Source organism: Mandrillus leucophaeus, unplaced genomic scaffold (genome assembly GCF_000951045.1).
Source record: "Mandrillus leucophaeus isolate KB7577 unplaced genomic scaffold, Mleu.le_1.0 Scaffold90, whole genome shotgun sequence".
Taxonomy (NCBI): domain Eukaryota; kingdom Metazoa; phylum Chordata; class Mammalia; order Primates; family Cercopithecidae; genus Mandrillus; species Mandrillus leucophaeus.
The window spans coordinates 514,873-541,113 of NW_012109808.1; the positions used below are offsets into that span (position 1 = coordinate 514,873).

Below are 26,241 nucleotides of genomic sequence, written 5' to 3' on the forward strand. Positions count from 1 at the left end.
TGGGTCAAGGAGATCCTTGTGCCTCAACTGGCCCAATTAAGGTGTGGTTGAGATGAGACAGAGAGAGAGTGAAGATAAAACAACCAAACCACTTAAGGATTCCCATTCCATGCCACTTTTCCAAAACATGATGGAGTACTGCATGGCTAAGACTAACCTGACCTTTAAACCTATCGACCAAGGGCAGAGTGACTTCAACTCCACTTCTACTAAAGATAAATTGATATCTATCTCTAAAAACTTCATAAAACAAACCAAAAAACCTAGGATGTTTTTTAATGACTTATTGACTTTTCAGATTGTTCTTTAAGCTGTTTTTTAAACTTTAAAGGCAACACTGATAATGAACGCTTCCAAATGGTAAAACAGAAAATCCCCTTCAAATATAATCGGCCTGTAGAGGAGTGGCTGCAGGAAAAAGGTAACCGTCATTAAAACTTTCATTTTAAAATCATTTGATCCTAAACCCTCATTTTTAAAGCCTGCAAATAAATGTTCCTTAAATGATAATCGCCTGCTGCATAAATGACTGTTTTAATTTTCATTATAATTTGTGTCAGCTTCCACCTGCCATATGTTGATAAATCATGCTATAATACATTGCCATTAAAATACAGTTAAAGGGACTAACTTCTAGCCTGCTATCAGCATGACAAACACAAACAAGAAATTCCAGGAACTTGTAAAACAGAAATGTATTATGGCAATTTAACCACTGCATGACATTATTTATTAATTTGTTTTAAATTACCTTTTACACCAAAGCTTTCTAAAGAAGTTTCAAAAGTGCTTTTTAAACTTACACCTTGAAGCTGTTTTGGCTTGAAGCATGGTTAACAAAACAAACAAACAAACAAACAAAAAACCATAGATTGACTCTTGTAACTTAAACTAGTTAAAACAAATATTATAAGGGGAGCATTTTTTTTTAACATTGTTCTTAAAAGATGAATTTTGCCTTTAAAACCTACAGAGGCAAAATTATTTTCTAAGAGATTAATTGTGTCCTAGTTGCTGACTGAAACTAAAAACAAACACAAACTTATTTTTACACTTTGGTTGTGTGGATACCCTTGTGTATTTGATGTTTTATGCAACAAAAGTGTAAGTAGTTAACATAATGAGTTGGAAAAGAAAAGGTTCATGAAAGGCAAAACAGCAGTCTCTGATTTGCTGGAGACAACAACCACTGTAAATAAAAGAGGGCAGCGGTTATAACTGATGTTAGAATTTTCCTGTGTAGCTTCTAGCTGTTAGGAAATAAACCATTGTCTTTCAATGAAAAAAAAAAGGTCTCTAAAAAGATATTTACTCTTTTTTGTTATTGTTGAGCCAATATAAGCTACTCTTGTCTCAACGCCTTAAGGGAGCTCCTAACATTTCTAGAGATTTCATTGACTTATATAGAAGAAGTAACCAGGTATATTACTTAGTATACAACTTAAAGAGCAAAGGACTATTACAGTTTTAAGTTGGAGGAAGACATTCAGACCTTTAAACGTGGAAAATCCTCACGGAGTCTTAACTGTTTGCCCTGTTTTTAATGTATGTGGTCTAATTAAAAATAAGAATAACTCTAAAAAGCAAATAATTTTGTTTAGTAATCATCAGCTCATAAAGTCCCTTTAACATTGAAGACAATGATTGCCTCACTTTAAACAGGAAAAGCAAACTAGATGCATGTCTGAGTCTCATGTGCCTGAGAAACTTTTTTGTTTCTTTCAATTTTATGTTAATAATATTTTATTTTACTCCATTGCCTTTTAAGTCTAAGTTTAATAGCATGCCAGGCATTTTCATTTGTATAAACCATTATAAAGTTATTAGTAGGCTTTTAGTTTTTCTTACAATAGAATTGTTATCCGTTGGCTTTCACATAAAAGGATGCTTTCAAATATACAAGTTGAGGGGTTGGGATGGGGGGAGGGGTGGTTGAGATGGGACGGGGGAAGATATCCTAGTTTCTTAATTAAATATATGTATGATTATATATGCATATAATATTCAAAAGAATTATTTTCAAACCGTGAGTTTCTCTTCTGCATTTTGTTCGCTGAAAAAAAAAAAATGTTTGTTGTAATTTGGGTGAGTAACATCTATTCATTCTATTGTCTTACCTCTTCCTCTGCCTAGCTAACCCTCCCTTCAAAAGGAATAAAATATACCAAAGACTTGTAAAGACAATGAATATAAAGGGTAAAGATAGATGGATGATTAGACAGATGCATTTGGAAGTATTTGGAATGCCTCTTTGGAGTTATTTCTGTCGCTGGGGAGGAGAAATGGGTCATACCTTTCCCAAGTCTCTTTTCTGGCTCTGTCTACTATTGACTAACTTCTGACCTTAGACAATCCACTTAACTTCTCTATATCTCAGATTTCCCATCTGAGGACAGGAAAAATAATACTGCCTATTCCCCAACGGTGTTCTGAGGTTTAATTAATTAGTCTTTGTGCAACACTGACTGGAGACATGCAAAGATTTAATTTAAGCAGTATGTGAACTTGGTGTCCAAATGAGGTAATAATTAATGACTTCCAAGAGGATGGGCATCTAAAACAAAAAGTAACCTGCTACAATTCCTGTACTGGTGTTATAACAAAATTTTGTATTAAGAAAGATAAAATAGTTCTCAGATTAGGATATATATACATAAATATGCATATGTGTATGTATATATATGTTTTTATGTACATATAATGGTCAGTTATTATCAGTTATTATAAAAATCTGATCATAAGCCATGAGTGAAAATAATGAGAATAATGAGATCTGGCATTGATTTTGTGAAATCTTGGGCAAATGATAAAAAGAAACTGGTCAGTTCTTCACATTCTTCATAGGGAATGAATAGTGATGGTTATTTCTGTTATTCACTAACCCCTGTTTATCTGAGAGATAAATTGATCAGAGGAAGGGATAGCAGGACACTGAGAGTGCTCTACTATTCCTTTACTGATTGCTTGCTTTGCCATTAACCACCTAATCCAAGGCACAGGGGACTAGGAGAGGGTTTTACTACAGCAGAAAAGCAGATCTAGCCAGAAACAGACCATGAAACAAACAAGCAAACAGAAAAACAGCACTTCCTTTGGCAAGATGAAAAACTGAAACATAGAGAACCCCCTTTACTGTCACACTCCACCAGGGTCTTATTCTCAAGAAGTGATGAGTCAGATCTCTCTCGGAAAGTAGCTGTAGTCAGGAGTAGAGGGGCACTTTAATCTTGCAGCCCAGGAAACCTGCCTTGCCTTTCCTGATGCTTGGGTCAGTCTTGAACAGGCAAAGAGCACTTTGTGGAGTGAATGATGGCAACTGCAATGAAGGAGACTCATCATCTCTAGCCAGTGTAATTTGGCTTTGCATTTCAGTTTTCTCTGACCCTCTTTTTATTTGTAAGCATTGGCATAATAATACCACTGGAGAAATAAGATGAGAAACTATTATAGAGGTTATCTATGTGAGATTTTCTACCGGTAATCAAGTATAACTGTTAACTTATCACCAGTGCTGAACTATAAACAAAATAAAGAGATGGATAAATATCATGATTGGCCAGCAGTTGTGTGTACAGAAGGTATCTCTTGGCATTAAGGCTGTCTAATGTAAGACACTGAATTTTTATCCTAGAAATCTTCTACTAGGCAGCTGCTTCTAATTTATTATGTTAAGCTGCTTCAAATGCCTCTGTGGGGTTGAGGGAGAATTTATTTTCCCATTCCATCATTTCATTTCTTTTGTAGTAAGCTCAGGGCTTCCAGAAAACAAACAAACAAACAAACAAACAAACAAAAAGACAATCATTAAGAATAAACAGTAAAGAGGTATGAACTCCAGCAGATTACTTAGTGTTATTATGCATTGAACTTTCTGCTGCATCTTGTGTGAAGAGGACAGAGGACAAAATACAGACAATGATGCACATGCACAACACACTAAATGAATTGCTGAGAAAATGATGAAAATCTATGAGATCTGTTTTGATTGCACCCTTGGGATCTGGGTAATTCTGTAATCATTAAGGCCAGGAGATCCCATTTTCGGATTCTGGAGATTTTTATAAAGTATAGATCATTTTCACTGTAACAAAATTCTCTGGCCAATTCACCATACTGCAGTGTTGAAAGCTTCCAGAGGGGTATTATTTAGAAATCATTCTTGATTAATGGGCACTATGAGTCACCCAGTGAGCAGAATTAACTCTTGTCTAAGGAGTATCCTCTGACAGAAGAGCATTCTCTTCTCTGCCACTTCCATTTCTTTCATCGTTATACATTGAGAAGGTATTTCACATTATACACCAGGAATTCAAGGATAGGTCAACATTGTGTAGCCTTGAAGACCATATAATAGTGGTAGATTTTTAAAGCCCAAACATGACATTATCCCTCTATTCATGTTGAAAATTATAAAGCAAAAACTCAGTTGTTAAAAACACTCTCCTTTTTATTAAGTAGCCAGAAATAACAAAATTGTTTCTAGTTATTTCTAGCTAAGGTAATTCGGGTGATTAGATTAAGAATGAGTGGAGCATTGTTTGATCACTAAGTGGAGAAAAATTCAGAAGGCATATATTTAATTCCATTAAAACGTCTTTCTTTTTTCCTTTCTTCATATGGAAAAGCAAGATGAATTAATCTGCAGAAATAACAGTAAAGAAGGCCTTAGCATGTTGCTGTTCTGATAAATTGCAATAAGTTTTAAAAAGCCCTTTGAGTTTTCTTGGGGAAAAAAAATCTCGTACTTGAGAGAGAGTTTTATAAGTAGAAAGAGTTGGGAGTAATTTTAGTTGGGTTTCATTCTTCTAAACTCTATACTGGTATGATTTTTTATTTTGATACTTTTCAGAGTGGTATAAATGGTGTCAACGTGGAAACTCGAAATAAAGTGAGCTACTGATACTCTTCAACTCATTAACATACCTCTATGTCATTTTAAGGAGTTTTGTGTGTTGCTTTCTTCATTAATATCCATCCACTTTAAAAAAATTTATTAAATCTGAAGGACAACTTCCCCAGGACTGGAGCATTACCAATATGCTTATATTTCATACTGAGGGAATACTTTAGTTGTGGGTCCATAATCCATCCTCCTAAAAACAAATTAATAGAGATAGGAATTTATCTCTCATGATTTTGTTAAACAGAAAATAGAATATTATGCCCTATGAAGATTTATAGGAAATGTTTGGTGATGAGAAATGATATGTTTGGTGACTAGTAGTTCATTTTTACAAGTATGTAATGAATCCAAGTCTCTTAACTAAAATTTAATTTCAGCTAATTTAATTATCAGACCTAGTTTTTAAATTTAGTTTTCTGAGTCACCTCACTGAGTTTTTTTGGCCATATATAATTCTTTTCATTCTCATTATTTTACTTCATAGCTTTAAAAATTAATGCAGTAGGTATCTGTAATTTATTCTGGTCATCACCTGATTTGAGTGTTTCTTTCTGTCATCCACAATTATATACCCAAGAAGACTGTAATACTTATCATTGAACCAAGTTTTCTTCTTCCTCACTATAAAAAAAGAGAGGCTTGATTGTTCAAGTTATCAAAGATTTTCAGCTAGACAGTGGAAGAGATAACCATAATGAAATGTTACTTGCTAATGTCAGTACTGAGGTTTTGTTGTCTAATTTTTCCTCCCCTTCAATTGCTCAAGGAAACCTGTTATGATGCCTGGTCCATTCAGACCAGGTAAGGCAAACAGGGAAAATGTATGAGAATAATAATGTTTCCTCCACCCAACCCACTAGGCCGGCAGTTAACCATCTTCAACACTCAGGCGCAAATAGCCATTGGTGGAAAGGACAAAGGACGCCTCTTCCAAGGCCAACTCTCTGGGCTCTATTATGATGGTTTGAAAGTACTGAACATGGCAGCTGAGAACAACCCCAATATTAAAATCAATGGAAGCGTTCGGCTGGTTGGAGAAGTCCCATCAATTTTGGGAACAACACAGACGACCTCCATGCCACCAGAAATGTCTACTACTGTCATGGAAACCACTACTACAATGGCGACTACCACAACCCGTAAGAATCGCTCTACCGCCAGCATTCAGGTAGGCCTTTTTCCAAGTATTAATTGCGTCTGCATTTTTGTCTTTGAAACATTGTTGTCATGGTCATTGTTTTATGTAGCTAAAGAGTTTGAATTACTATGTAAGAGGGATGCCTGCCGATACTCATAGTAATGAGACCCAGGAGAAGAGAAAGGTGAAGTCATTGCTAAAGAAGTCATAAAAATCTGTGGCACTCATGGGTTGTTATTCTTATTGTATTTATCACTGAAATAGTAAAGTTGTTATTCAAAATGAGCAATGGACTACACTTTCAGTATGAAAAACTCTCTCCTTTAATTTTATTACCTTTTCTTTTCTTTTTTTTTTTTTTTTTTTTTTTGAGACGGAGTCTCGCTCTGTCACCCAGGCTGGAGTGCAGTGGCCGGATCTCAGCTCACTGCAAGCTGCGCCTCCCGGGTTCATGCCATTCTCCTGCCTCAGCCTCCCGAGTAGCTGGGACTACAGGCGCCTGCCACCTCGCCCGGCTAAGTTTTTATATTTTTAGTAGAGACGGGGTTTCACTGTGTTAGCCAGGATGGTCTCGATCTCCTGACCTCGTGATCTGCCCGTCTCGGCCTCCCAAAGTGCTGGGATTACAGGCTTGAGCCACCGCGCCCGGCACCTTTTCTTTTCAAATAGCAGAAAGGGAAAGGAGGGGAAGGAAAATTTGTTATTATATGAAAGCCTGTATCCTAGTTCAATTTCATTCACATTCTCCAGATGGCTTTGCTGTAACATGAATCATTCATTATTGAGGTCAATGGGTACCATTAAATCAGGGGCAGTTAAAGTTAGAAGTGCAACTAATCCTTGTAAAATGCAGTCTTTGTGTTTGTTATCAAGTCCTGATTAATCAAGTGTCAGGTTTGTGCCCATTTTGTTTTCTTTATATTTGATCCAGATACTAATTACAGTAGAAAATTTGAAGGTTTGAGTTTGGCTATACCGGAAGTCCTTGTTTTTGTGGCAATTTTTTTTTCCATTTGAAAGTAATTATATCCAAACTAAGCTTAATACTTTGCTGACTCCCTTGGCATTTGATAAATCTAGTTAGTAGGGGGCAGGAGGTTAACTGAGTTATTAACCTTAAATGCTCTGGCATACCATAAGACATTCCAGTCACTTGTGGGACAATTACTTACCCCTAGCCTAGTTAGTGTTATAGAACATTCAGTAGATTAGCACTTGTCCCATTTGCTTCTTAGTTTTAAGACATTATCCAGGAGCTCAGTTGTGTCTTTAACATCACCCTTACATTGACTCCAATGGACATTGTTAACTTAAAGTCAATAATCAATTATACCACCTATATGTTCCCATTTTTCAGAATTAAATATATGTGAGCTAGGTAATGGTAAGTGTATTATCTGTTGCCTTCCTTTTTCCTTGAGCAGAGACAGCTCTTTACATGTCTCCATAGTAACAATTTGAAGTTGTATATGCTGACAATGTCATAAGGGCAATTTTACGGTTTTCAAAAGGCTTCTAAAAACCTGGTTAGCATAGCACTGTTACAGTCACACATGCTATTACATGCATACCTACACACATGCTCAAGAGAAAAAAAATAGCTCTTCTCTACTGATATTAAACCAATAACTCCTGACGCCTTGCTCTACTCACTGAAAAGAAGATAAAAGGCAATGTATATTTCTATTATGACTCTCTCTAGCTCAAGAGCAGATCTGTTTATTGTTGGTGAAAGGATGGTTCTGTCTGCACAGGCCTTGGCAGACTTGTTTTGTTTCTGTCAGAACGTATTCTGCTAACTCTGTGGGAAGCAGAGAAGCAAATGGGTTTTTCTTCATAGGAATGGCTGGTCCTGTAGTTCTTTTTAAGTCCAAATTTTCACTGACCTTGAGATGATTTAATGTTACATGGGGATTTGGGAACCAAGCCGTAGTAATTATTGGTTTTTGGCTTTCCCTTCTGTAGCACATACATAAATGGGAATAAACTGGGTGAGTTCCTAAAGTCTTTCCACAAACTAAGAAAGTCAGAGCTTTGGAAGAAAAGTAGGGTACAAGATACAAAATCTTGCTAGTGATTATAACTCTAAACATTATAGAACGTATGGCCATTTTAGAGGAGGTAAACAACTGGGAATGCCTTCTCCAACAGCCTCTCTCTGGCATGTGTTTCTTTAAGTCCAGTCATAATTGAACTACATCTACATGCTTTTCCTTTTACTTCTACCAAGTCTACAAAAATGAGTTATAAACCTGTTGAGACTCTTTGGTTTTAAGGGTAAGTACATCTTCTTGGAGGAAAGCTAATAGCCTACAAGAATTGATTAGACTGGGATGAAGGGTTTAAAAAGCCCTGGATTTTTTGAAGGACTAACTAGAGGAAATAACTTTGTGTCAAGGGATTTGGAAATCTTTTTTGTTCTTGACCACTAGTCATCAGAACTCTGCCCTGTGCTCCATAAAAACTTAATAGCCTCGTGTTCAAGCCTAGTCTGGTCTTAAACACATTCTGTTGATCATGCCAAACCTATGTTAGGACTAGGAACCCAACAACTACTGAATTCTATTCAAGGTTTAGGACAATTCCCAGACTCTAGAGACTGCATGTAAGGAAGGTCCTTCCCAGATGCATTAATATGCCTGTGTGACCCCACTACTTTTCTTAGATGAGGAGGATTCATAAAGGTCTGATCTCTGGGAGATACTTCAGAAGTGAGTGGGGAAAAAATGTAGGGAAGACTGGATTTCCTATTCACTTTTTTATCTATATGTGAAATCATACATAGAACATTTTCCAGATGATACCACTGTCTGTCCTCTTTTGCTTTAATAACATTATTAAAGCAAAGTTTTCCTAAAATGAGACTCCTCTAGGAGAAAGAAATTAAACACATGGGTCCACCAGTATAAAAACCTGTCTGTTTGAAAACCTTCTAGTTCTTTCTTAAAGCAAAAGCGAAGAAAACATCCTTTCAGGAGTTCTTTTCTGGTCGACCTGGGTTAGTGTTGATTTCAGATCAAAGGAAAACTGTAAAGTGCTTTCAGTGCTGCTCTTAACTGTGCGTGAATGTGAACAAGTAGTTTTTGAGATGGTATGTCTCTCTAGCGTTATAGCCTCTTAGAAGTAATTGGTGCTTTGATCTTTCTGATTCCATTTTGTTACAGGTAAGAGTGTAGAACTATCTGTGAATAACCTGAATGATGTTAATTTACTCATAGCAATCATGCCCAAGCATCAGGTCTTGATCCTACATTGAGAAGGATATCTCTAGGTACTCTATTGAATTAAAAAAAATTAAGATGTGCATTGAGAAAGCAGGTGTGTGAGTGATAATTCTCAAGTAAAGGCCTGGTACTTCATAAGTGCTCAGTAAATATTTACTGAATACATCTGAAAACAAGACAGGCTTTATTACCTACTTTAGAGTCATTTAACAATAGAAGGTAGCGTAGCTTGAGGAAAGCTTTTCCTCCACGGTGATCAGGGTGCTTTGGCCAAATTTGTTGTATTTTTCCAGTGATAAGGCTATAGCATAGTGATTCAGTGCATGTACTTGGAGCTTGATTAACTGGGCTTAAAACTTTGTTCATCCTCATATTAGCTTACATGACCCCAGACAAGTCATGTAAGTTCTAGTTAACTATTTCTATGAAACAAACTTTCTCATAACTTGGTGATTTAAAACAATTATGTCATTAGATCTCAAAATTCTGTGAGACAGAAATTTGGGCACGGTTCAGCAAGGCAATTCTTCTGCCCCATCTAGAGAGATAACTGTGGTCACTCAGCGGTTGACTTTGCCTGGAGGGTCTGGCTTTATTCACATACCTTGTGCTTTGGTGAGTTAACTGGGAAGATGGGACTCAGCAGGGCCCTTTTCCTTCTCTATGTGTTCTCTGAGATTCTCCTTGTGGTTTCTCCAGCAGAGTAGATGGGCTCTATTTACAGAGGCTCAGGGCTTCCAGAGAGAGTACTTCCAGGGGCAGGAAGTAGAGGGTGCCAGTTTTATCTAGCCTGGGCTAGGTAACTGGTAGTGTCCCTTGTACAACATGCTATTAGTCTAAACAGTCAAAGAGCTTTCCCAGTTTCAGAGGAGGAGACATAAATACCACTTCTCAATAGGAGAAAGAGTAGCAATAATTTGCAACCAACCTAAGTCTACCACATTACTAAGGCTACCACATTATAAAGTAGGGAGGGTGGTATACTTCTAGTGGCTATGTTATATGATTGTCATAAGGATAACTGAGTTGATATAAGTAAAATGCTTAAAATAAGTGTACCATTCAGAGTAAGATTGCATGCATTTTAACCATTATTATTATATTCTGTTTCCCACAATTGGTGTATTAAATCAGCATCCTCTCAGGGAAATATCTGCCTCAGAAAATGGGGCTGTGTCTACTGAGAGTAGCAGCTGTAGTTTAGAGTAGGGACTAGGAAGTTTGGGGGAAATAGAGATTTGAAGGTAGATCCAAGTAGAATTTAGGGGCTGAAATTAGTCCTGGCAAATCAAAATTTCTATGAGCTCAGGAACAGGCTTCTCTGACACCTCACTACCCATCTTTAAATTTCTGTTTTATTTTAAACCAACTTAGAGTTCTGTGAGTCTTTAAAAATATGTTCTATCCACATGTCTTTTAGGGTTGTAAAGAAGAGAAATCCAGGTTCCTTACTTTCGTGGAATTTACAATCTAAATAGGGCAAGAGGGTTTGACATGAGCTATCAATACGAAGTAGTGACTCATGAATGCCTCTTTGTGTTGGGGATGGCAAGTGGTCCTTGGGGTGGCTTGACTGGATCTCATGCACTCATTCTACTAGGCCTTGTTGTAAAAAGAGAGCAATTGGACAGGTGGTGAGAGGAACATGTTCGTGGTTGGTCAAATGTCAGTCAGAAGCTAAGTTGTTAAAAGCAGAGATGATAATCTCTGGGAGAGATAGCTAAGTCCAAGTAGAACAGAGAATGATAAGAGGGAGTTTGTGAGTAACAAGGGGTCCAGAATCAAAGTATTGGCATGAATCTTTGCCAACTGGGAGAGAACCCAGAGGGGTAAACTGAATTGGGCTCCCTGTGTATCTTACTACCAAGAATGCCCCAATAACTGCACAAACACTTCCTCTACAACTGACTCCAATATTGGTGGGTAATTATCATGGTGCTGATAGATCAGCTTCTAAAATAGAAAAGTTCAACTCAGTCTACACTCAAATTCCTTGGTCTTCCTTCAGGATAGAAGGAAAAAGTGAGAAACAAGAGTCTTTTGCCACTAACATGTATTCTTTTACCTTAAGCCTCCATCCTGAGTGAGTTATCAGCAGAAAAAAAAATAATAATAAATAAACGAAGCTCAGTGTGTTCTGTGCAAATCACCATTTGGAATCATTTATAAACTATTAGCAGGATACTGATCATGACATACTTTTTCTGTGCCGGGCATTGGTAAAGTCACCTTGACATTGGCCACTGCTATCTGAAAATTGCCAGAAAATCACAATGCTCAGCCTGGATTGGAACTATCCTTATAAATAGTCGAAATGAAAGACTTAAGAGGTTTGTGAGATTTCATTCTCATCTCGAGCTTCACAAACGTGGTGGTTGAATGTGAACCACTTTTGAAAATTCCAGAAGGAAGCCACAATTTCTCATGCTTTGCAAAAATACTTATAGGCAAAGTACTTTTAGCTTTTCAGTGTCAGACTGGGGACAGTAAGAAGCATGCTTCAGCCTTGATTACTGATGATTACAAAACAAAGAAAAAACTTTGGATTAAAATGTCGATCCTGCGCAATGTCTGTTCTGGGTAGAGTCTCAGTGTGTTGAAGAGCATGGGCTTTTGCGTCAGAATTTCTGAGTTGGACTCCAGGTTTTTCCAGTTACTTAGCTGTATGTATAAGTCTGTTCTCACACTGCTATAGAAAACTACCTGAGACTAAGTAATTTATAAAGAAAAGAGGTTCGATTGAATCACAGTTCCATATGGCTGGAGAGACCTCAGGAAACTCACAATCATGGTGGCCGGGGATCGGGGTGGGGAAGCGACCCCCATGATCCAATCCCCTCCCACCAGGTCCCTCCCTCTACATGTGCGGATTACAATTCGAGATGAGATTTGGGTAGGGAGACAGAGCCAAACCATATTACTGTATATCTCTGGGCAGGTGATTAGCCTCTCTAAGCCTCAGTTTTATTATCTGTAAAAGTGGCCTTACAGTACCTTTCCCGTAGGCTCCTTGTAAATAGTGCAATCATGTGTGAAAAGCACCCCATAACTTTACACCAAAAATTTTCACATAAGGAAACCCCCTCAGTCTAAGAGACTGTCCCAGAACTCACAGATCTCCCTAGAGCTTAGCCTTCTTATAGGGCTGGATAAGCCCAGGAACAATTTTGTTTATACTCATACAGACTCGCAAGGGCCTGGATCTCTTCTAAGGGCCCTAGATTGAATCAGAGGCCCAAGCTCATCAATCAGGAGAGATTGCTACTGCAAGCTCTTTCATATTCTGGAGTGGGAACTGGCTTTCCTGAACAGTTATAACACATAGACTATTCTATTAGGTCGAAGTGTATGAAACCACTATTTTTGTGGATCAAAATGGTTAAATGTTAGCAATATCACATGGTTCTACGATGACACACAGATTTACAGCATGTTGTTACCAATGGCACTTCGAGGCCCAGAATAGAACCTCACATTTTCTCCAGGTCTTTGAATAATCAAACTGCCTTGCACTGGGAGACAAGATAGATCTACTTTATCCCCAAATACTGTGCTACAGCAGCATGTAGATCACACTGTATCAAAAGTGGTTATACTTACCCAAAGAATTATCCCCTCTGGGTTCTTCCACCTTTTCCCTGCTACAGCTTGAGAGAAATGAGATAAGGAATCTATAGTTTTCATCTCTTCACTTTTACCACTAGACAACAGAGCCTCCAGGGGAAGTTTATTTTTAGGATCAGGGTTCGACTAATATTGATTAACAGCCTTACATAATGTGAGGCTCCAGGGTTTGTTCTTTTCCTGCCAAGCCTCATAACTGGAGAAGGCGCTGAAGATTTGTCAGTCTAATTAGACTTTAGCTGCCAGCCAAGAAATATCTTCTGTCTTCTCCTTACCCTTACACAGGTACTTTCTTTTTCCCTCTTAGTGAATAATTTGGGGGGAAAGAAATGGCACTCTAATTTACTTGTTGCCTGGTAAGATTCTCTGGTGACATTTACTCTCTGGAATTGCATAGTTCTAACAACAACAGAAAAAGGAGCTTGATGGGTTTACCTGTCTCTTAAAGACTTAGATGTTGGCAGTACAACTAGACCGGTGAAAAGAGTACAGTGTAGTTTCTTTTCATCCTTCTTTTAATACGTAATTTTGGTGGATAAACCAGGTCTAGTGGATGAAAGGGTCCTGATGGCAGACAGGCTGGAAGTCTGGAAGCTCCCAGGGGAAGTCATAGAGATGCCCTTCCAATTAAGGGGTAATATTTATAGGATGGAATTTCCACCATAACTACCAATAAAGTGCTGGCTATTATTTCTAGGCATCTGAACATCTGGGAAGGAAGTGGGGTCAGCTCTTGGCTACCCACAAGTGGAGGTCTCTGAGTGTTTTTAAACCTCAGGGTGGTTTTTCTAATTACCTAACAGACTCTTTAGCCAAAATCTACAGCCAAAATCCTTGCTGTGTGGCATATGGTTCTCCTCCTTCCTATTGCTCTGACCAGATTTTCCACCACGTTGCTCCAGTCACACAGGTCTTCCTGATCCTTCTTGAACACAGAGCCAGAAGAAGGGTGAAACCGGTGAGGCGGGATTCTGCAATTGCAAGCTTAGATTTTCATCTTAAAATTGATATGTGACATTTTGCTTTTGCATATTTTTTCCTGCATTAACATTGATTTTAAAATATTTCAGTAAAATGATTGATTGATCTTGAAAACAAAGTTTTAGCAAACCCTCCTTAAATTTTACACTCAATTCAATCTTCCCAGCCCTGCCTGAATGTGCCAAGCCTGCCTGTGCCTTTTCACCTGCCATTTCCTCTGCCTGCAACAGCTCTTCCCTGCTATTCACAGTACTCACTCCCTCACTTCACCCAGGTTTCCGCTCATATTGCACCTTCCAGAAAGGACCTCCTTGACCATCTGTAAAATACAACACTCTATCGCCTTTTCCTGTTTTGTTACTTCTCATACCACTTATCACTGACTGACATTTTAGCTCATATTTATTTGTTTATTGTCCCTATTTAGTAGATTGTGAGTTCTAGACTGGCAAGGTCTTTGTTTTAGGCACCATAATAACACAGTGCCTAGAACAGTAGTGAGCACAGAGTAACACTCAGTCAATGTTGGTTGAAAGGTAGAAATAGTCAACCATCCACCAGGACCTTCTCAGGAAGTCCACAGGCCACATGATATTTACAGGCTGAATCCAAGCCCCTGCTTCCCAGGGGCCACTCCCTCATGAGGCTCACCAGTGAGGGGTGGGCATCACTGGTTTTGCTGCTCTTGGATCTTTGCTGTAGGAATAAGGAGTCCCAGAGATATCGCCTTGTCTCTGGTATGTAAGATTATTTTTGTTGTCTTCTGGTCTTGTTGCCTAGCCAGAAGCAAGGGCTAATTCTAGCACATATAGTTTTCAAATCACTTTTGGAAATGTAATATCACCCACCTTTCCCTTTCCAGTTTCTTCTTCCTTTCCAAATAACTGAATCCTTAATTCTCCTAAAACCCACTTTCAAATATATGCAAATAAAACTTACTTGGTAAGGGTGGAAAATTAACTTGAGGCTTTTTTACTTTTTTTCTATGTGTTTGGTTAGATTTTAGGAGCCTCCTACCTGCTTCCAGTTACTACTTTTTTTTTTTTCTTTTGGTCTGTTGGGAAAATGACTTATAGGGTGCCTGCATAAACTGGCCATAAAAATATGGGACAATAAGTTGTGGAAAGCCACAAGAGGCCTCTGAGGAGGAAAGACTCCTAATTGCCATCATGTTCCCATGCTCAGAGTGAGACCTGCTCTCCTATCTGTAAACACTGTGTTCAAAGGAGAAAGACACTGCTTTGAATTACTGAAATGTGGCCAGATATGCCAGCTCCTAGTCAGGCCCACTCCCCACAGCTGCTCTCCCATAAGTTAAAGAATAAATCAGTAGTTAAGTTTATGCTGCTTCAGCACAAAGAAAATTCACCGAAACAGCCATTGCTATAGGTTAGGTATATGACACACCACCACCTCCCTTCACTGTTTCACCCCTGAACATCTGCTTCTTAGATCTAAGTGACTGTACTAAATAAATAGTGTGGAGACCAGAGCTTGGTGGTTTGCAGCCTCCATTTTACAATTGGCCCCCTGGCGCCCCACTCTTTATACACTCTTAACCTGTCTCTTCTCATTCCTTTGTTGCCACCAAACTTCGGGTACCCTATGGGTAGTGCTGAGGCTGGTCCCCAACATTGGTCTAATGGCTGAGTATATTCTGTGAGCACCATTTGTTCATGTCTGCAACCCTATAATTTGGCCCTGTGTTTACCCATTTTTAGTGATAATTTATAAGAACATCGATGATTGGGAGAAGGAACAATATCTATGTTGCTCATCATTGGACATTTAGAGCCTAGAATGGTGCCTGCCACAAAGCAGAGCTCAAAAACATCAGTTGAAGAAAAATAAATGTGTTCAATGAATGAAAGTAAATTAAGCAAATGCTTATCATCAGAGTGAAGAGGCAGTGGGGGCCAATATTATTTATTTACAAAGTAGGCAAAGGCAGTTAGGAGGAAGCAGCCTGGTACGGAGGAAAGTGCATTGAAACAGGCATCAGGAGACTTAGCTCGTGACTGGAGAAGTGCTTAAAACCATGACTCTAGGCAGAACTTAATTTCCAGCTGTAGAATTTTGGCCAGGGTCCTTTGTGGAGCTGCGTTTTTTTATTATCTGAAATAGAGTGATGATTTCCAACTTCAAGGGTAGGTTAAGAAGATAATATAAGTCAAGGGCTTAAATGGGTGGGACTCAGTCAAAGATTATTATTGCTGTTGTCTTAAATGGGATTACAATCGAAGTCTCAGCTGATAAACCAGTATTGCAACTAAATTTTCTTTTTTATTCTGTTGTTAGTTTGTGGTCTCTGATATGGCAATTAGCTTCCTTGGGCCGATGCTCTTTCCTCATAAAAAAAAAAAAGTTTTGTTTTAACATTATCTAACATAGTGTCTTGCATACTCACAGGGACAGTTAAATGTAGGGATAAATGACTTAAAAGAAGGAAAAATTGAGAAGGAGAGGAAGACAGCAGAGATGCTCTGTAATTATTGCTATAAGAATTATGTGCCCATTTCATGGATTTGTATGGCTTAGGTTGAGAGGGATGAATAAAATATCTTTGATATAATTAAAATCATAATATAAACAATATTTTTCTATATCTCCCCTCTTTGCTGGAAGCTGTCGGGTGGGGCATCACAATGACTACTTCTATGTAAAAGGTAAATTATAGATGGCCCTCTGCATATGTGGGATTGCATCTGGGTTCAACCAACTGTGGAACAAAAATATTTTTAGAAAATCGTGTCTGTACTGAACATGTACAGACTTTTTTCTTGTTATTATTCTCTAAACAATACAGTATAACAATTATTTACCTAGCATTTACATTGTACTAGGCATTATAAGTAACCTAGAGATGATTTAAAATGCACAGGAAGATGTGTATAGGTTACATGCAAATACTATGCCATTTTATATTGAGGAGTTGAGGATTTTGGCATCCATGGGAGGCCCTGGAACTAATCAATCCCCCACAGATGCTCAGGAATGACTGTACTTGATAAATGTCTCTTGAATCATAAAAAAAAAAAAAAAAGAATTTTTTTTTTCTGAGAATATATGATGTTCTATTTATATATAATAGGAAAATGACTTCAAGCAGCAATTGTCACTTGCCAGGCATCAGGGCAGATATTTCCATTCTGTCTATGACAAGGCAGTGGGAGGGGTGGGATGTGGTTTCATACCTTTCTGGTGCATGTTTGAATGATTGTAAAAATTAGAAACACACTGAGGCTGTTATGACAGCCTCGACTTTTGAAACCTTCTAATTAATGCCTTGGGTTGTCTAGAGAGCTTGTTCTGTTAGCTAAATGGTGAATGTAAGGTTCTCCTTGATTTTCTCATCATTCATGGATGAAATCATTGGGGAAATAAAATGATTGGGGAAATAAATGCACACCACGTCTATGGTGGCCAGCAGTCACTGAGAGAATTACTTGATGGGAATTTGATTGACTTGTGTGTATAATACAACCTCTTATATCTCTGGCCCCATCTTATTATGTGTGTGTGTGTGTGTGTGAGAGAGAGAGAGAGAGAGACATAGAGAGAGAGGGAGGATGCTCATGTGTTTGCTTGTACTATGGAGAACAGTGCTTCTTAAACTTTAACGTGTGTATACAGATCGCCTGGGTAATCTTACTAAGCACAGATTTTAATTTACGTCTGGGGTGGCATCTCAGATCATGCACTTCTAACAAGTTCCCAAATGATCTCATGCTGCAGATATGTGTATCTCACTATAGAGTATAGAGCAAGGCTCTAGGAAATATTTACAGTTCCTTGCTGAGTAATTGTGGCATCTGTTTACCTATCTCTTCCAAATGGTCTTCCCAAACTTAGCTCAGTTCTCTTCAAGACAGGAGATTTTGTTAACCCGAAGTATTATGTAAGTGAAAGGGTGGATACCTCACTAAGGATTAGCAGAGAAAACTGTATCCCATCAGACAGTGATGCTCTGGGTTTCAGATGCTCCTTACTTTACTGCATACCCCCAAGGCAGATGGAAAAATAAAAGTAGGTAGAATTTAACTTGTCATCATATTTATCCCCCTTTCTGAGAGGTGACCTCCAATGGAAGCAGAAGGATGTGAATGATTTTAATCCACAGTAACAATGGGGAACCAGTCTTGACCATTTGAAGCAGTATAAATGTATAAAATGACAGATTTTTCTGTTCTGCCTCTCCACTTTCTCCTCTCAGATACTGAGAGAGACACATATTCATGCACCCACAACTCACACTGGAATGCACAATGAAATTTCACCCAGCCTTTATCTCGGGGCTGCTGTTCTCATGATTAATGCCCCACTGGCTGGGAAGCTATTCCACTGAAGACAGACAAGGAGAGAGGAAGATGCATGAAATATATCTCTGAGGCCATTTCTCATTATTATTATTATCATTATTAGTTCCTTACTACCCTATCTATCCTATTACAGAATGCTTGATCTATTGGCAAGGGGGAGGGGATGACATTTGAAAGTAGATTTTATGAGGGAGAAATGAGCAAGGACAAAGAAAGAAATAGACAATAGAGAATTGACCTGGATGGGGTTTTTGTTATGATTGTTGTCCTTTATTTGGGGGTTTGTTTGTTTTATTATTGCTGTTGTTTTCCATTTAAAGTCAAAAATAATAGATGCCTCCATCTGTGGCTTCTGACTTTTTTCCCTAGGCATTTATTTTTGCACGTGTTCTTTTGTCTTTATTGAGTCTCTGTCTGCTAGAATCAGTATGATATAACTTATGCAAATTGCATCCCTGACCATTTATGCAAAAAACAGAATAATTTCGTTGCTTTGTAACTCCCTTAATATAATTACCTCCCTATCCTGGTTGATTTCAAGCTTTTGAAAGGGCTACTTAAAAAAAATAATAAAAATCTATTTATGTATTGTATAAACCAGTGTCTGATTGTCTCCTGTTTCTCATTCAAAGAGTGACTGCTAAATGATTTCTGGCTCTGTTATTTAAGAGGACTGCACAGCAGTGGTCCTAGTTGGGAAGACAGGGCCACAATAAGAGTGTTATTGTAACACATGTGTCTACTGATAAAATGGCAAATTCATTAGCCTACGCAAGGAGTACTATGATTTGATTTTAAAAATGATGTACTGCCACAGTCTGGTTTATGAGGACATGAGATGTATAACTGAGGTGCCCCCATGTTACTTCAATTTTAGTTTGATGTTGAATTTGATTAACAAATATTTGAGTTATTTGAGTGCCTAGTATGGGCTAGGTACTGTCCTGGGTACTTGAACAACATCAGTAAACAAACAGACAAAAACCCTCTTTTCTTGTGGAGAATATATTCTATTCCACTAACGTTGGGTGTCTCATAAGTGCAAGACTTTGGAGATATAAAGAATGAAATAGAAATTTTTCTGCTTTAAAGGAATACACAGTCTGGTACTGTTCTTAAATATTTTCAGATTGTAAGCAGACTCACTTGTAGCCCAGTTTTTTACAAAAACTTTAGCATGCTGATTGGCTAGTACAGTTGCAAAGGCAGCAACCATCTATATTTACAGAGGTCTATTCCAAGAATAGGGTCTTTAATTTCTATTCCAAAAAGACCAAATTTCAAATGTAAACAGTATGTTTTGACTAAAAAAGATAGAAACTGTAAAGCAAGTTACAGTAAAGTGATTGAAACATATTTTGGTCCTGGAGACTAAATTTGCAATGTTTATGGCAAATATCTTCTTTTGTGTTGGTTTGAGATGAGTTTTATGGAATATTTATATTGGAAGAATCTCAGAGATTGAGCCCCACACAACCAGATGAGCTTTAGAGATGGGCCATTCTGGTTTCAAGTACTAGTTTCCTTGCTCAAAGCCGTATGTCCAGGGGCAAATGGCTCAACCACTTTATAAAAAATATAAACTATGTATATAGTTTATATATTATATATGATATATATTATTTATATATATTATATATTATATATATATCTTATTTATTTATTTATGTATAGAGATGAAGTCTCACTTTATTGCCCAGGCTGGTCTCAAACTCCTGGGCTCAAGTGATCCTCCTGCGTTGGAGTGCTGGGATTACAGGTGTGAGCCACTGTGGTTGGCCTAAGTAATACAGCCACATAATTTAAAAACTTGAACTGTGCCTAGATACCCCCTTCAGGGCAAAGGCACCACTTTAGCTGCTGGAATGCCGGCTGATGGCTGTTGGCTAAATCCTTCACCAAGAACTGCCTTTGACTATTGAAGCCACCTTGCCCAAGGTCAAGCCCCTTCCTGAGGGGTGGCCCATATCCAATTAATGATGGATGATGGAGCTGGGGGAATCTATCAAGACTTAGCCCTTTGTCTCAAGACTGGATAACTGGGAAGGTCCTTTTAGCTAGAGTTTCCTAAGGACAGCTGAGGTCTCTATTGCATGAATGTTCACCTCCCCCTTCTGCCCAGACTCTGATGTCACTCTCCCCAAACTTCCCAAACACGATACTGGGCCTCAGACTTTGTTTTCGGAAAACCCAGGGGAAGATAGCATCGTGAGACTTAAAATAAGAAAACCATAATAACAAAAGAAAAACAGTAGTATCTTTCTCACCTTGCCCTGAAGTTCTGCTCTATGCTGGTAACCCTTTTACATCCTTTTCAGACATTTCCCTTCATAGTTCTAGCAATATGCTTGCATTTCTATTTCTTGACTTTTTCAGTTTTACATAATAACTAATGACTTCTGCTTCTAGAAGTAAAAGTTGAGCTTTCTCATGCTCTCCCTGCCCTACAACACACACACACTTTTTTACCTTCTAGTTTCCCAGTCAAATTCTATGACATTTCGGTGAAATGTTCAGAGTTTGTTATTTTGGCTTTGTAATATCGCCTATTGAAAACAATGTAAGATCATACGTGAACTGACTTGTTCCACAGCTATTCACCAGCTGCATAGAATGTGCCAGACACCGTTCTAGAGACTGAAGATACAGCAGTGAAAAACAACAGACTGTATTTCTACCCCTGACAAAACATTCTACTGTTATGACTATTTCTGTTTTCCTGTAACTCTTTGTTAACGAATACCCTCGTTATCTCATTAGCTTATTTTTCTAGCCACCCATCAGTGCTATAGACAACAGCTACAAAAGTCATCACAAGATAAACAGACAGGAGTCCATTATTTCTCTTTCTGTCTTGGAGGACTCCCTTCTGGAGTCATCTGACCTCCTGCTCTAGTCTGGGCTGGGCGCTCACTGAGCCTGCCTCAAAGCTGTCATCCTGCATCTTCCTTGCTCCTCATGCTGGAAAATCCCTGGGCTCTGCTCCTGTATTAAATCCCTAGTTTCAGCTCTCTTTATTTCCTCATTGTCAAGGTGCACATTGTCCTGTAGCCTCCTGAGAAAGGATAGCTAAAAAGTAAAATCATTGAGACATTGCTCATCTGAAGAATGTTTTATTCCATTCTCACCCTTGATGATAGTTTGCCTGGAAGGACTTGTATGTTGGAAATTATCTTCACTAATAAATTTAAAAACATCCATACAATGTCTTTGGATTGGCTATCCATTGTTACAGCTGTTGACATCACAGTTTGATGTCTAATTCCTTGAATGCACCGATTTTTACTTTTTTTTTTTCCCCCTCTCTCTGAAATCTCCATTCAATAAACGTCAAAGTAGCACTTACAGCTCAGGTCTCTGGAACCACATGCTGCTGCCCTCTATAGTTCTTGCTTTTGTATAGTTGTGGTTATTTGCCAATTAGCTGCCCTGTGTTGGCATCCTGACTTTGGTATGATTTGATCAGCTAAGCTATTACTGAACTGTAACACACACACACACACACACACACACACACACACACACACACAAATGAATAGCCATAATTAATTAGCATAAAGTTTTGAGGGTAACCAAGATGGTGTAGTAGAGATCTGAGATATATATACACACACACACATATATATGTGTGTATATATATGTGTGTGTATATATGTGTGTGTGTGTATATATATATAAAAACTAGCTATCACTACACAATTCCAGTAAGAATTCCTGTACCACCAATTCCCTCTCTAACCCAAGGCAAAATGTTCAACTCTTTTTTGTATTCCCTTAAAAGCCTTTTTTTTTTTTTCAGTTTCACCAATAATGTTCATTTCTTAGCCACCTCAGAATGATAATTAAATAATAATATGTATAAACACTTTGAATTTTTTACATCCAGAAATGAGCATAAGCTCATTCCTCTGTTTCACACCAGATGCTTATATTTTTGAGAGGAGTGAGGATTAGAATTGTCACTCTGGAATTTTTATGCTACAAAATGTCAATCAATATGTTTGCATGTCACTAGGTTCCATCCTACAGTGTTTGGTGATAAAGTCTTTTCATTTGGCTCCCAGCTTTATCACCATAATGTATTTATTTACTTTACCTTACATGTGCTAGTTGGTAGAAACTGTAGAAAAAGAATTACTCCCACATATTTCTTTCCCCTAAAGAGAAATAATATATTGTAAGAACACAGATGGGGCTCCACACACAAAAAAAGAAATGCCGAATTAATGTTGGATGGATATACATGTATAAGAACTTGCTATCAGTACACAATTCCAATAAGAATTATATATACACACACTGAAAATAGAATTTGATTAAATAATTACACTAAGTACGAGCTACATTTTACTTCCATTGGAGGAGAGCTAAGCAGAAACTAGTGTGAGACAACCATGAATAGAAAAGTGCAGAAGGAATTTGATGAGGATGTTCCCAGGGCTATTTCTAACCAGAAAACGAAGCTGGAGGCTTTGAAGTAAATCAAAATATTTGAAGAAGAAAGAGGATAAATAACAAAACTCACTTCCAACATCATACTAAAAGCACCATGCAGCCATATAGAAATGTGTGATTTTGACTCAAATAACTATAGGGAGATTCTTGTTTTTTTAATTAGGAGATTTGAGGTGACTCTCTAGACCACCTATATTTATGTGGCATTCAGCAATATGTCTGCTAATAATTAGAGGGAAACGAATCACATAAAACAATGCCAGTCATGTCGTTGATAAAAAGGAAATTAAAGTGTGATTGTGTTTCTCTTTCTCTCCCTCATTTTCAGTAAGCCACATTCTCTTGTTCTTTTCCTCACCTGATTAGGCATTTTTGTAAGGGAGTTTGCCTCTGTCCTCTGTTGTAAACATTTTCCTTATCTCAGCATCCTTTTTAAATTCAAGAGACACTTTCCTTTGCAATGCACTATGAAAGGCGATTGTGTTAGAGAATATCCGAGATGGCTTTGTCATGTCTGGTGCTCTTAAATCCTGTTGTGTCCTAAAGAGCCCAGTAAATGAGGCCGAGGGTATGATTTGACAATTGAACAAGTCCTCAGCCAGCTCTCCCAGACTGCCCCAAAACTCCCCGAGGAGAGAGAGAGACCCAGGTGGTGATGGAAGTATTTTTCCTTTAAAAGACTATGGAGAGTCTGGCAAACCTATATTTTGGGGTTGGGTTGCTTGCAAGGCAGAGGTGACATTTGAAAAGCCAGGGGTCTTTGTAGCCATTTTATTCACTACCTAATGTGAATTCAAGGTGGTGGCAGGGAATTGAAAAGGGAAGATTATTTAGTCAATAAACACTTAATGGCTACTGCCTACTGTGTGGACATACCTGGAGAGAGTTAAAAAGATAATAAAGCAAGGGTAGGATGCTTGTCTTCATGGTGCTTATATCATGGGAAGAAGGCATGAACAAACCAATTTTACACATAATGATTTCATCACAAGCATGACACAGTGTGACAAAGAAAGACAGGCTTCTAAGAAAGTAGAAAAGGACCTGAGGTAGTGTTGTCATCTGGGGAAGCTTTCTTGCAGAAGCAGTGTAGAAGCCGTCCTGTGCAGGATGAGATATTAGATCAGCAAAAGAGGATAAGGGCCAGTGTTCCTGGCAAAGGAAATAGCCTATGCCGAGGCCTTGCTGTAGAGATCATACTGTATCGTGTTCCTCTGGCTTTGGACTACACATTGATGCTAAAGTCTGGAAGCATATCAGATTCGACCAAGTAAAGTGATCAGTTAAGGTCCCCATTTATGGGCTAAAGAAAGGTCATTCAAATAGTGACCCTCCCATTATTATGACTCATGACAAAGGGGTGTGGGACTGGTTGTTTCCAAAGCTGGACTGGGTCACATGGTCATGTGGAATGGGCTGCCTGCTGTCCCAATCTGCGCCCTGCCTCCGTGCTATGCCAAAGGTGCAGATCCCTTTAGTGAAAATTGGAGACACAAATCATTTAAGGCAATGCCTCACAGACCCATGTGCAAGGTTCCATGGAATGTGTTAATATATCACGCTCATCTCAATTTTGCATGGTACCTTAAATTATGTTTGCTAATAAGGGGCCATACACATTGAACAGATCATATAATGGTTATGGATGTCATGTCAATAATGTCATGGCACCTATTATATGTTGTAATATCAAGAAACCATTTAGCCTGTACATTTGTCTAGGTTTCTGGACTTTACAGCCTTCTGGTATTTCACTTGCTTGTGTCTTTCAGTGAACACTAGTAAACAGAAATCAGCAATTTGAAAATTTGATTCTTCTTCCTATTTTTCTCATGCCTTACTTGGTCTTCCTTTCTGCTTGGTGGAAACTGTAGAGTTCAGTGGAAGTTTACCTGCAGTCTAATTAGCCTCTCTATTTAATTTTGTAATAAAAACTCTGAACCAGAAGCTGGAGATAATGTGCCCAATTCAATTCATAGATGTCAATTTCTTTTTAATTGTAATCCTTTTCTTGAGTTCTTCCCACTCTCACTGCCCCGGCACACCTGAGGCTTGGGTGATTACAAGACTTTCGTGCCTACGCTGGAGATTATGCCTCCTGCTTTAGGATTAAATTCATTTATTATCATTGTTGTAATTATTAGTAGTAATAATAGGCATCTCCACCTATTAAACCTGATGAATAGCAGTTTTCACAGTCTTTGCCTCCAAACTTAGCTTATTTCAGTTCTTTGCCCAGACAAGTTCTTCACTCTTTAATGGCAGGGAGCATTCCATTTTCTGTTGCATTTAAATGTTATTTTGAGATCTTTCAGAAGACAAGCCTCTTTTTCCTTTTTTAGCAGATTATCCTGGGTGTGGAGAGATGGCTTCTTTTCCCTGGGTAGGAGTCACCCCTTAGTGAATGCCAATGGGATCTTTTCTTCGTGATGCGACTGCTGCTTTGAAGATGCATTTGAACAGGCAAGGGACACCTCTTAGCTGCAATCTCTTCCTTAGAAGCGTGGCAGCTCCAGGTCCTAAAAAGCACACATGGCTCTGACTTCCATACTGACTCCAAAAGAACCTTTTCTCTGCCTTTTTGATGGAGTAGTCCCTACCCCTAACAAAACAGCAATGTGGCCCAACCAACTTAAAAATGGAACTGGCTCCTCAGCAACATACTAATTCTTTCCAAGTTCCTTCTCAGACTCAAATCTCAATGTGTCTTCTGTTCTTACACTGCATTTGTAGTAAAATCTTCAGGAAAAGCAATCAGTGAGAGACTGGGTCACGGCTTTTAGTTAATTTTCCCTTCTGAACTTTCTCCAAATCAGAAGAAGGCAATGCACTGTAATTGAGAATATATGAAATGTTTGTGCTTTAAATTATAAAGGTCTCTCAACGATAACACCTTCTGAAAATAATGCTCCATGGGCTCTCCAGAAGAATATTTAGGATAGTTCATCATCAGGTTTGAAATGCCCAAGCTACTATAGTGCCCTTTCTTATCTTGGCTCTATGTTTTTCCACTATGACTCACTGATACAATTTCCTAATCCTTCTTATCTCAAATGTCTCTTAGACCATTAAACCTTTGCCTATAAAATTAAGGGGTTTGACTTTGAATCTAAAGGAGTGGACCATCCCTTAAGCACCCCAGTCTCTCAGCTCAGTCTCTCCACAAACATTGCTTGGGAGAGCACAGTGATTCCTGTTATGGACCCATCACCCTTGTAGACTCTGAGGCTGCGATGAAAATACAATGAAATCAGTAACTCTAGTTCTTTATGGAACATACATTCTGGGGGTAGGGGCAGAGACTACTGATACATAAATTAGCAAGAGAATATAGTATGCAGGGACAAGTGCTATCAAGAAAATAAACTTGGGCAATGTCACACAGAGTACCTGATGGGTGGGTAGCTAGTTTAGGGGGAAGTTACTCTAAGGAAGAAACATTTAAACTGAGATTGGAATGATAAAAGATGTCAGGTCTGTGAAATCTAGGGGAAGAACATTTACAACAGAGGGAACGGTTAGTGTAAAGGCCTTTAGGCTGGAACATGTTGGGCGGTGTTTGAAAGATGATGAATATGGCTGTAGCAAAAGAAATCT

At 38.3% G+C, this 26,241-nt stretch overlaps 1 protein-coding gene across 6 annotated transcripts in view; it reads left to right on the forward strand.

The window, feature by feature from the left end:
- LOC105531714 (neurexin-3-beta) overlaps positions 1-26,241 on the forward strand; it is a 592,764-nt gene that overhangs the window by 424,532 nt on the left and 141,991 nt on the right. For 3 of the 6 annotated variants that reach the window (XM_011969695.1, XM_011969693.1, XM_011969696.1), the window contains exons 4-5: positions 332-421; positions 5,764-6,071. In XM_011969695.1, coding sequence (XP_011825085.1) covers positions 332-421; positions 5,764-6,071 — 398 coding nt within the window. The remainder of the gene's footprint in view (positions 1-331; positions 422-5,763; positions 6,072-26,241) is intronic. The other 3 variants (XM_011969698.1, XM_011969694.1, XM_011969697.1) reach the window with 2 other exon arrangements.